Here is a 13,661-nt window from a genome sequence, read left to right as displayed (position 1 = left end):
AACATGAACTTTATACATGTATACGTCAGTTTTAAAAGTTCAGAAGAATATCGGCAACTTTGGAAAAATACATTTTTTGAACGAAATTTCTTGTTTTTGGGTGTTTCGCCATGGTCATGTTTATAAGGTAAGTGTAAACAAGCGCCAACGTAAAAAAAGTTTTTTGTAAGTGCCATGTCGTTGAATGTTGCAAAATTAACACGTCTCTCAGGGCAATATTGCATATTAGCAGCGCTAGAACTGAAATTCCGCCTCGGGTGTTATTTCAGTTCTAAGGTTACTTTCGCATCGGGTGTTATTTCAGTTCTAGGGTTACTTTCGTACCGGGTGTTGTTACAGTTCGAGGGTTACTTCCGCCTCGGGTGTTATTTCAGTTCTAAGGTTACTTTCGCATCGGGTGTTATTTCAGTTCTAGGGTTACTTTCGCACCGGCTGTTATTTCAGTTCTAGGGTTACTTTCGCATCGGGTGTTATTTCAGTTCTAGGGTTACTTTCACCTCTGGTGTTATTTCAGTTTTAAGGCTGCTTTAGCATCGGGTGTGATTTCAGTGCTAAGGCTAATTTCGCATCGGGTGTTATTTCAGCTCTATGGTTACTTTCGCCCCGGCTGTTATTTCAGTTCTAAGGTTACTTTCGCATCGGGTGTTTTTTCAGTTCTAGGGTTACTTTCGTATCGGGTGTTATTTCAGTTCTAAGGTTACTTTCGCATCGGGTGATATTTCAGTTCTAGGGTAACTTTCGCACCGGGTGTTATTTCAGTTCTAGGGTTACTTTCGCATCGGGTGTTATTTCAGTTCTACGGTTACTTTCGCATCGGGTGTTATTTCAGTTCTAGGGTTACTTTCGCACCGGGTGTTATTTCAGTTCTTAGGTACTTTCGCATAGGGTGTTATTTCAGTTCTAACGTTACTTTCGCATCGGGTGTTATTTCAGTTCTAGGGTTACTTTCGCACCGGGTGTTATTTCAGTTCTCGTATTGCTAATATGCACTATGATCCAGAAAGACATGTGTTATTTTTTTATTATACCAAACCAACATCTTATTATAGTAACATAACGTTTTCTTAAGTTGATTACTCGCCCCTTGGGAATATTTATAAAAAATACTGACCATCGAACTAACATCATGTGACGTCACACGCGTGCTGTTCTACAGAAATTAGAAACTTCAACGGGACAAAAGCGGCAAAAGAATGTTTCTAATTTCTCTAGAACAGCTACGGATGAATACTAGCATACTTAGTGTCAAGCTTCACTTGACTACATTCTTATTCACTTAATTGCGTCACTACGCGGTTCTATGAAGTACTATGAAAAACAGAAGGCGACTATGAACGGAATTCGATATAGTATCGACTTTTGTTTATCTATGAAAATTAATACACACATTTTCGAAGAAATACAGTGTTCCATTGGATGACAAATGAAGCTTGACACTAAAAAGTAAAAGGCTTACGTGAGGTATAATAATGTTTAATAACGACCAAGGGGACTTGATAATTGACAAATCGGTGAATTCCATGTATTACATCCTTTCAAAATAGATTTTTTTTTTCAAATTCTCGATTGTTTGGCTTTGGTAATAAATGGTTTTTGTCGACCGTTTTCATAAGTTAATGGATCTGTGTTAATATTGATATCCCATTAGTTAAGCAAAGATGGACAATATGAAAAAGAGTAACAACAAATAACAATTAAACTCAGTGTTAAATCAAATATGTTTGAACGTATTGTCACAATATGTCTAACAATTACGGGAGTCCATTGACAAGATCTAAAGTTCAAGCATCGATTTTACTTTTTCCAATGTAAGAATCAGTTTGAATGTCCTTTATATATCAAAATCATTTATGGATAAATCTTTATAATATAATATACAAAAAATAAAACATAGAAAAATATTAAAATGGTAAAGTTTCACGTGATATTGTCGGCTATATTATTATTTTACAATAGTTGTGACTGCTATAGATATAAAGAAGCAAAGGTACTTCGTGAGTATTTATTTGATGCTGCGAGATATGACGAATCTATACGGCCGGTGATAGACAGCTCAACAGTTACAAAGGTATTACAGATTTTGATGTTTTTAATGTGTATTTGCAATCAAAATATATCATAGGCGACGAATTTCATTTTCTATTAGTTTCGCAAAAATCTTACCACGGATAGAAAAATATCTCTAAAGTCTATTACAGAAATGAATGAACACCAGCCCTTTTTTCATGTGGAATATAAAAACTTTGCTTCATTTAAAAAAAAACTTAGAAAAATATTGCTTTAAACATTGTGTTGAATTTCCATTATTATTTTTTAAATAATTCGTTTCATTTTGTGTTCTCCTGTCTATTTAAATATGACGTGTGTGTTATATAATACTAACCTCGTCAACGTTTTTTGTAATGTGTTCTTTACCTTATTTTTACATGTGTATTGAGTGAAAAATAAAATCTTGAAATTTTGAAATCTTTATCGGGCACTTAATATTTTCTACAACTTATCTCTTACATTAAACAATTTATACCAGTATTCAATGCCATTATTATCATAAGTTTAAGGTATACTAGCCAGGCAACTTATAATTTAAAAGATAATAAGATGTTCTTTTTAACGCATGACTTACAAGAAATAATTATTACCTAAATATATTGAAGGTAATAATATATTGAAAAACATTTAAAGAACTTAAGGACTCATTCCATGACAATTTTTGTTTGTTTTGTTTATATAATCTGATAAAAAATATCCTACATACGTTTCTATATTCCATATGGAACTACTTCTTATGGCCGTGTATAAATTTTATGTTTTTGTCTTTTTTTTTTTTGATTTCATAATCGTCATCGAAATCAAAATGACGATATATTCGTTTATTGTTTACTTTCAGATAACTGTTTCTCAGTTTCTTCAAGGGATTTATGATATTGACGTAATGACTGGATATATGTGTACCTATTCCCTCATAACTATGTCATGGGTGGACGAACTATTGACGTGGAACAGTTCTGATTACGGTGGTATAACAAAACTCACGTTACAGCCAGAAAAATGCTGGACACCACAGCTCATACACACATATTCTGATTTTTGCAAAGGTAACCAAGCCGAGGGAATTTCTGAATCAGCAAATATAACACTGACAAATGATGGTACGGTTTCTATGAATTATGGTGCGTTATTGGAAGCTAAATGCGCTATTGACATGAAATTGTTTCCGTTTGATGAACACATCTGTTGGACTCAATTCTATTCAACAAAATATACAGCTGACGAACTTAAAATTAACTTTAACGAAAGAAGCATTCATGACAAACAACATTACAGAGAAAATCCAGAGTGGAACATTCATTCCGAGGGTCAGTTTGTATATGACTATAACAGTAATATGTCGTCATTATCCATGTCTTATGCAGCAACTCACATGACTCTGAAAAGGAGACCTAGCTTCATCATCATTAACAGTTTTGCTCCAGCTTGGCTTGTGTCAATTCTGATACTTTTAACGCCCTTAGTTCCACCTGATTCTGAAAGACTTTCTCTCGCAATAACAACCTATCTTGCTATGGTGTTCATGAATGTTTATTTTGTTTCCGAGATTCCAAGAAATTCGATTGAAATTCCTTTAATATCAACAGTAATACTTGCTTTTAGTGCCATCTCTACATTTGGTATTATTTGGAGTATTTTTATAGTTTGCTTGTCAAAAATGTCAACCAAGAAATCTCAAGTTCCTGATCTTATAAGAATACTGATGTGCATATCTATCAGGGAGAATAAGCAGAGAGATAAAAATATTTCTGTTAAGAATGTTGAGGAATTAGAAAAGTCAGCCGAAGAGAAAATTATCAAGTATACCGGAAATGACGTTGTTGATGAAACAGGATGGTACGACGTGTCGAGATTCCTCGATAAAATCTACTTTGTAACTTCAATTCTAAGTGTAGGCGTAACATGTTTTACCATTTATAGAAACACCAACATAGAGCGAAAATAACATTTTTCTTTATAATACATTACCAACTATGCGATATTATCTTTAAAACGGCCATCAGCTTTTCTGAAGTTTGAACATTTTATATTATTCGATATATCGTGTTATATATTGTTAAAAAAAACAAAAGAATTTAGGTAGAAAATGAAATTTGCCGTCGATGAAATAAATAAACAAAACGAATCCCTGAATACATCGATTCCACTGGTTCGCTCTCTATGCGTATATTAGTAAAGTCGGCTTTATTGTCTCAAATAATCTAAAAAGAGATAATGAAAGAACATGACAATCGCAAAAGGTTTGGATAACCACACAGGCAAAAGGAACCACATAGGCGCGGGGTAGTCAGAGACACCACAAAATCGCGTGGTAGCAAAATGTGCCACACATGCTTTGAGTAGCAAAAGGCACCACACATGCTTTGAGAAGCAAAATACATCACACATAGTAAAAGGCACTACGCATGCCAGAAACACCACAAAAGCGCTGGGTACCATAATACACCACACAGGCGCTGCGTAGCCAGAGTCACCACATAGGCGTTGTGTAACAAAGGATATTGTGACTTAGGCTTTATAATTCTTGATCCCTTCTGTGCTTACATTACAGTCAATTATAAAATCGAATTTCATACATGTATGCAGATTATTACATTGTTTAAATTATTTTCTACTTTAATTGGGCAAAAAAATACATAAATGCATATTTTTTTCGACTTCATGTTTGTATACATGATTGAATTAGTACTGTTGTTGTCGTTTTACATATAATAATATGTGTTTGTTGATTTAGTGTTGTTTTATCTGCGATAAGGTACGATCACCTTTCACAGATGAACAATGATTATTGTTCAAAACGAATGACTTAATTTTTATGAATTGTTCAATTTCTTCACAGTTATAAGACGGACGCGAATTAAATGAGCATTATGTTGAAAATTTTACACAAGACTTCAAGTACCATGTTTATTTTGATAATATCTCGATTATTTTGAAAAATTGATGAAAATTTAGTAATGCTAAAATTTGAAAATGATTTATGTATTTTTTCTGACTTTCTAACTTGACATGCACCATCTTAACGATTTATTGTTTATAAAACTACTATAGTAACTTTTTAAAACTACACTCAATAAGGCTGTTTTGGCATGTAATATATAGATTTTTGTTGATAGGTGCCACGCCCGGCAAACTTTAGGCTTTATAATGTGTGAAAAAACCTTCCAAACTTGTACAAAATCGAATCTGCAAAATAATCAAACAAATGGTGTGCTTGAAAAAATGGTGCTTTTCACGATAGTTCATATACAGAAAGAACAAACCGACGGTGCAGAAAACGACAATGCCATACTGAAATATTAAGGATAAATTGATTGGGTTAGGGCTTTGGGCTTTATGACGTTTAAGAAAGTCCTCCAAACTTTTACAAAAATCAAATCTGCAAAAGAATCAGACAAATGGTGTTTAAATGATTTATTGTTCAAAATGGTGTTTTTTACGATAGTTTATAAACAGAAAGATCAAATTGACGGTGCAGAAAACGACCATGCCATGTGAAAATATCACGAAAATATTGATTTGAAGAACTTTGGGTTCTATAATGTGTTAGAAAGACCATCATAATTTGTATAAAAGACACTCCAAACTTGTATTTAATCGAATTTGCAAAAGAATAAGACAAATTTAAAACGGTTGGCTCGAGAAAATGGTGCTTTTTATGATAGTTTATATACAGAAAGAACAAATCGACGGTTTAAAAATGACCATGACATGCGGAAATCTCACGGTCATATTGATAAGGTTAGGTCTTTGGGTTAAATAATGTGTTAGAAAGACACTCCAAACTTGTATAAAATTGCAGCGGCCAAAGAATTAGACAAATGTTGTTAAAACTGTATGCTTGAGAAAATGGTGCTTATTACAATAGTTTATATAGAGAAAGACGAAATCGACGGTCCAGAAAAGAACCATGTCATGCGAAAATATCACGGACATATTGATTGAGTTAGGGCTTTGAGCTTGATAATGTGTAAGAAAGACCCGCCAAACTTGTACAAAATTGCAGCGGCCAAAGAATTAGACAACTGTTGTTAAAACTGTTTGCTTGAGAAAATGGTGCTTTTAACAATAGTTTATATACAGAAAGAACAACTCGTCGGTTCAGAAAACGACCATGACATGCGGAAATATCACGGACATATTGATTGGTGTAGGGCTTTGGGATTTATAACGTGTTAGAGCAACCCTCCAAACTTGTACAAAATCAAATCTGCAAATGAATCAGACAAATGGTATTTAAACGTTTGTCTTGAGAATATGTTGGTTTTTACGATAATTTATTTACAAGAAGAACAAATCGACGGTCGAAAAAATGACATGCAACGCGGAAATTTCCTGGACATAATGCTTGGGTTGGGGCTTTTGTTCTGACTGACTTTGTGTAACGAACACCCTCCAAGCTTGTTTAAATCTACAAAGGAATCAAGCAATCGGTCTATTAAGTGGTTGCTCTAGAATATCGTTTTATTAACGTAGTTTATTAGACTTTAAATACCGAAAGAACTAATCGCCGCCCAATCTAGCGTCAACTTTACACGGGCCTCCTCCTATAACTATCCTTCCTTTAAGCCTTTGAGCTTTATATTGCTGTGAAGAAGGTTCTGCAAACTGAAATATTCTACTTTATCATTAGATGTTTTTATTTTCAAGCGTTTGATGTTCATTTAAGAATGGCTAACTGTGCATGACGTCAATTCCTGTAAGGACGTGCTCTACGTCGCATTTTTATCACACACCATTTACTTGCATTTTCATAAGTTGTAAGACATCGTGATCGATCGGAGTAATGTTCATCTTCTTTTCAAAAGGATGTTTGTCTCCATGATGTTTTGTTGACATTTTCAAACAATCTTAAGTTATTGAGAAAAAAAAATCGCCGGTCAAAAAAGGACCATGCCACGCAGAAATCTCCCAGAAATATCGCCTGTTTAAGGTCGTTGGTGCTAATATAATGCAAAGAATAACCACCAAACTAATACAAAACCAAATTCACATCAGGATCAGACAAATGATGTTTCAACGATATGTTATGAAACATTCGAACATGCCTTTTACCAGTCAATGAATATTTTTCTAGGAAATAAGATCATTTATGAAAATTATGAACGATAAACCGGTGATAAATATGTGTCACAATAATATTCTAAACAATTAAATTGAATGCCAGATAAATTGTTTCTAATGCGATCGAAGAATTGTTGTAGCTTGTAATACAACTAATGGATACGGATATTTCCAAATATAATGTTGTCGTTTACAATGTTTGCTTATAACTTGCGGTCGAATACAAATAAATGTTTATTCATAAACGACAGATACCTGCAGATCAATGAACAAACTGTGACAGACTTCGGATAACTATCTTATTTAAATATTGAATATCACATCTGAGAGTATATGAACTGATTAAAAAAGAATAGGACATTATTTTTGCATTTAACTTCATTCAAGGATCATCTGAATTCAATCCCGTTATATAATGTTATATTGTAACCTTTTCTGGAAACTATTCAAAGATATATTTCGTGATTTCTGGTCTGTAAGTTTTTTTTTATATTAAATCAGTATGATAAGATTATTCGTGATATTGGCATATACTCTAGTTTTCAACACTGTGTGCAAATGCTACACATACGAGGACACGAAAGAACTTTTGGAACACTTATTTGACACTTCAAGATATAATAGATTTATACGACCTGTTAAGAACAGTTCAACAATTACAAAGGTATGTTTTTATATTATCACTTTTAAACTAAGGGTTATATTCTTAAATGGCTCAATTTAATCAAGTCTTATATTTTTATTTTTATGTTGCACAATACATTGACATTTAATCTGAACAAAACCCCTGATTAATCTTTTTCAAAATTCTTATAAATAGCATTTTTTTGTTTAATTTCAAAACGCTAGTTTTTCAATTACAACAGGTTCCATAGTATTTATGAATTTTGCATAGCATTTACTTAATATACAGACCAACTTATGTTAACCCTTATAAATATTTTGTTATGGGAATAAGCACTGACGCTATTCTACGCTCCCTAAGAACTAAAAGAAATTATTTAATGATCAGATCATGCTTTTCTATAATATTTTAAGCGGACTTCTGTTTTTTTATTTTTATTTATTTTTTATTTTAATTATTTTTTTTTTAAAAACAACACCAACACATCTTGTGTTGTTTCAAACTATGCATTTTCGTAATTTTATCTTGGAAAAGTGCATCATATGAGTGTAAGACTTCTTGAAACAGCGTCTTGAGCTCTTATTATATGGCGACATTGACGTTCGTTTCTTAAAATAGAAGATCGGAAAAAGAATCGTCCGTTTTACTTATTTAAATATAGTGAGCGGACCGGTAGATTAGAGGTATCGAGGGGTTTACTTATTGTTTATGTATTTTATTGTCGGCAAATTTTATGTTCCATCTTATTTTTTTTTACTTAACAATTATATGAAACGATTTATCTAAAAATATGAAAAGAGGAAGGCCGCTTTAATATTAATCACTATGCTTTGCTTTATTTATTACATACATTAATATATATAATGATTTATCCCTTTAGTATACCGGCATTATGTTACAATAGGTCATTTTGAACGATTGGTAGCCTTATCTAAGAATTTTTTTTATCAATTAAGTTTTACATTTTAAATCAAAAACTCGGAATATATATTTTTGTACTTATCCGCTTACTATAGCAGTTAAGATCGTTATTGGCTATTTTTTCAGCATAAAATATATATTGCGAAACAAATACATCCGCATTCTAAGAAATAAACTTACAACAGCCGGTGTCAAATGCTGTGTGGCAGCTGTAAAAAGTTGCCCCGTACTTCACTTTAGTGTTGTTTTATTTTTCAAGTCCTTCGGGATCATTGATGCCACCACTATAAAGTGTTGAGAATTGAGTACCGCTCAAGCCGGTGCTAGGGGGCGTGAGGGATGTTGCACATTTTCATTGTCCCTCATGTACAGACTCAATCAAACCGAGTTTGCAATTAACTGGTAATTTTGTTGTGGTTGATGCTTCCAAGGGATTACTTTGTTTCCAGATTTTTTTACATTGTATTGATGGCAAGACAGATTATCAAAACTTGTTTTATTTCCTTCAAGGTGAACATATCTCAGACAATCCGTGCAATCAGCAGTTTTGATGTGGTAACCGGATTAATGTGCTCATATTCGTTCATATCTATGAGCTGGAAAGATGAATTATTGACGTGGAACAGTTCTGATTATGGTGATATAACACAGGTGACATTACCCTCTGACATTTTGTGGAATCCGCAGCTGGAGAAAACTTTTGCTGGGGCTTGCAAAGACACTGATGTTGAGGAAAAACTCCCAATATTGAATATATCACTTTCAAACGACGGCGTTGTATTTGTTTACCAGGCAAAATCAATAGGTGCGATGTGTGTTATCGACATGAAAATGTTTCCATTTGATAAACACACATGTGTGCATCATTTTTTTACATCCAAATATACACTAAATGAGCTTGAAATTCAGTTCATTCAACAGAATGTAGTTGATAAAACATACTACAGTGAAAATCAAGAATGGAGTGTGGATAAATCTAATGTTTTTGTCACAGATTATAAAGATACATTGTCGTCGCTGCATATTTCATATGCAACAAGTCTGATTACTGTAAAAAGACGACCAAGTTTCATAATGATTAACAATTTTGCCCCGGCTTGGCTGGTTTCGGTTCTTATAATATTTGCACCATTTGTTCCCCCTGATTGTGAAAGACTTTCATTTTCCATTACAACATATCTTGCTATGATATTTATGAACGTGTCTTTTGTGTCTGAAATCCCAAGAAATTCGATTGAAATCATTCTATTTTCACAGAGTTTGCTTGCGTTCAATATCATATCTACAATGGGGATTATTTGGAGTATCTTTATAGTTTCTCTGTCTAAAATATCTACCAAAGACAGAAAAGTTCCGGGCGTTTTCAAGAAGTATTTGAGCAAAAATATAAAGAAAGTGAAATCAGAAGATCATGTGAATTCCATTGACGAAGGTGACGAAAATGAAAAATCTGGTGAGCCTAAGATATCCGATGGTTTTGATAGTAATGTGGCCGGGGAAATAGGTTGGTACGATATGGCGTGCTTTCTCGATAAAATTTATTTTGTAATGTCAGTCTTGACTGTTGGAGTAATGAATTTTGTAATATTTCGAGATATTGATACTGGGTGATTATAAATAGGATATAACATGGGTAGTCGGACCCTTTTAACGCTGAGTGAATTTCAGTTGGAAAAAAAGCAAATAAATTAGTGCATGTGTTGTATTTAACTTACCTATCTTATTAAAATGTATTGTTTGACTCTTTTATCTTCATTATACTATTGCACGTTTGTAACGTCGCTTTTCATTGGAAAATCATGACATATATATACACGGCTACAGTCATTTAATCAATTAATTTAAGTTCTTGTTGTTGTTTTTTCGCTACCAAAATAAGTTTGTGGTGTTATAAATTCGTTATACAGATTCTTGACATGTAATTTGGCCCTATATAAAAGGTTGTTTGTAATATATATCGAGCCTAATGGCTCTCGTTTAATATACAAATAACCGTTTATATGGGGTCATATAACCTGTAAAACTTCTTTATAACTAATAATATATCTATCGTTTCAAATCGCTAAAAAAATAAATCAGCATGAAAATACTGGTTTTCGAATAAGAACCATTTGACATTTTAGTTCTTTATAACATTTGCGTGCATGTAATAGACAAAAAATAAATTTTATTCTATGTTCAAAATGAATATCATTATCAAAGTTATATGGACAATATTTATTGTTCTCAATCAGCTCACTGGTAAGGACTTGTATTTTGACATGTCAGTTCGTAATAGGTCATTATGAATCTACAGCTAGGAACGTCTTGTCAGTAAGTAACTATGATAATTATAGACCTTTTCATTAAATTGTTTGATATATCGTAAAATAGTAAGGGCATATTCTTGAGTGAAATAAGTAAAATTATACCTACCAACGGAATATTGTTTCTTAGTCAAGTCTAAAGGCAAATTCAAACTGTTTCTATTCTGTTATTTTGATTTATACAAATGGGTGTATAAAGTTCAATACATTGTTGATATTTATATATGAAGTGACTTTAGTCATAAGGTTAATATAATAATATTTAAATCAATAAAGGATACACAGTAAACTTTTTTCCCTTGTATCGAATGTTTAATTAGAACGACGGTAAACTTTGAAGTTCATTATTAGTTTACACGAAATCAATATGTAACGCAATAAAACATTAAAGAAACTTACAGTCATGAATACATGTCACAATATTTTTTTCCCGCACTATTATGTTTATTATTAAACCAGCTATGTTTTAACCCTCTGAGAATAAATACAAACGGAAACTTTGATGAGCATAACAATTACAAGGTCTATAGATCTATTACTGTACCTTGAAAATTAATTACTAAAAACATAAAAAAATCAATTTGTCATTTAAAGATAAAAGGTTTTATTCAAACCGTTAATTGTATGAAAATAATGATTCCAAATACTTTTATAGATTTACAAATTGATATAATGTTAGGATAATTGGAATTCTGACAAAACTCTGTATGCATACACAAAAAAATGAAATTGTTCTGATTATAGAAAAGATTATAGATTATAAAAAAGTTTAAGAAGCGGGACTGTCAATACAAGCTTGAACAGATTTGTTCATCAACAAGTGAAAAACAAACAAAAACATCATGACTGTGATAAAGCATCAGTCTGACAATCTATTGACGCCTGAGTATTTTAAAATATATCAGATAAAATATTTGAGGTATGAGGCTTCGTCAAATGGGAACTGATGACTACGTTAATTAATTTAGAATGACCGAAAGTTAAACAATTATACAGAGTAAAAAAATGTTGTTTTTGTGTTTTGTTTGAGAGCAACAACATTGCCATTTGCAAAATTAGTTTTTGATATCAATTTATACAGATTTTCAACACGTGATTTTGTTTTCAATTTAAGTTGAAGGTATGAAAAGCATGAAAAGCTTCACTTCATGCAGAGTTCCTGATGCAGATTTGCACTTTGATTTCAGTTAATTGAAATTTTAACATAATTCCTACTTTTCATCCATAATTAACAATTTTATTGGTCCTCCGTCATTTTTTACCCAGGTGAGAGATATAAGGTTTTTGTTGTCCTCTTGTTGTAATTTGTAAACTTTATCCCTGAATACGTTATGATATAATGTACTTAGAAATGTAGAACGTTTACGTATCTGGAAGTGATTTTCAGTTTTTCTGACTTTCAACCATGTTTAAAATCATCAAGGTGTCATGCATTTAAACTTTATATCATAGTAAATAGAATGAAAATATAACGACAAATTCACTTTTATAAAACCTAGCTATAATGTTTTGTTTTATTTGTTTTTGCTTCTTGAGATGTTGTTGCTGTTGGTAAGTTTTATACAATCTCAAATCAAAAACGTTTGGAAATGCAATAATAACAAGCTTATTGACCTTTTTACATTTTTTAATAGCAACGTAAGTTGAATTTCGCGCATGCGCATTCTGCGTAGGGCAAAAGCGCAATAACGATAGAATACATTTAAGCGTACTAAAAGGCTTTAAAATGCGTGATGTCAAGTTATGTCACACAGAAATTAGAAATTTTGGGATGAGTTAAATCGGTAAGTATTTAAAACTTGAATCGATATTTATTACAGATATGCAAAATAAGCGGGAGTTATAATTCAACGACCAAAAGTCCTCTGTTCAAGGTATCATTAGGTGACTTTTTCATCAGTAATTAAAATTAAAACAGCAGGGTGTTAAAGATCACATTTATTACCCATGTATGACACAATATTACACAATTGGCATTTCTTTGAAAGTTGATTGGCAAAGCGATAAGTGTCAAAGAGATTGATACGAGACCTGTTGTTATTTGCCAGCTATTTTACAGTATCATTCAACCGGGTCGTTTTAGTATCATGACATAGTTAATTACTTAAAACTATCTAAAATGGTTAATTGTCATTTAAGTAACTTTTGTTAATACCAATCTCATCAATGTTTATTGACTTTTGTGAAATGACAAATAGTGTATGTGACGTGCATTTCCATGTGTTACAAGAAACCGGATAAAATGTGTGTTGTTCCACCACCCATAGTAACTTCTCAAGAGTTTGAAAAATTATTTAAAGATAAATGTGACTGAAAAAATTCTGTTTTGCATCTCAGTCAAATCGGATAAAGGATTTAATTAATATAATTATAGCTAAACTGAAAACTAAAAATGCATTATATTACGTGTTTCGACATTTTTCAAGAATGATAATTATAACCTCCATTTTAAATGTTATAAAATTTATGTAAGAATGTTATATATAATATGTTATAAAAATATTTTTTATATGGACGATTTCAACAACAATTAAATTAACTTTTTTATTGGCTAATATATTTCCACATTTTTTTAAAATAATAATCTCAATGTCAGGTCCGTGATCGTAAGGGGGAATTCTTAAACAATTGTCTTTTCCATGCACGTTTCGTGCAATCTTGGCCACAAAGCTATAAAGGGATGTTTTGTGTTTCTG

The 13,661-nt window shown here is 32.0% G+C and overlaps 1 protein-coding gene across 1 annotated transcript; it reads left to right on the top strand.

Moving 5' to 3' along the window:
• The first annotated feature begins 7,179 nt into the window (after positions 1-7,179).
• On the top strand, positions 7,180-10,402 carry LOC132737330 (acetylcholine receptor subunit delta-like). The gene is made up of 2 exons (XM_060724597.1): positions 7,180-7,777; positions 9,170-10,402. Exons 1-2 carry the CDS (start codon positions 7,616-7,618, stop codon positions 10,268-10,270), a joined length of 1,263 nt encoding a protein of 420 aa, XP_060580580.1. The 5' UTR covers positions 7,180-7,615; the 3' UTR covers positions 10,271-10,402.
• The last annotated feature ends 3,259 nt before the right edge of the window (positions 10,403-13,661 follow it).

Source organism: Ruditapes philippinarum, unplaced genomic scaffold (assembly GCF_026571515.1).
Source record: "Ruditapes philippinarum isolate M1 unplaced genomic scaffold, ASM2657151v2 ctg6375_1_1_1_1, whole genome shotgun sequence".
Taxonomy (NCBI): domain Eukaryota; kingdom Metazoa; phylum Mollusca; class Bivalvia; order Venerida; family Veneridae; genus Ruditapes; species Ruditapes philippinarum.
Note: the sequence above shows the minus strand (reverse complement) of the source record. Positions and strands in the feature narration are given on the sequence as shown.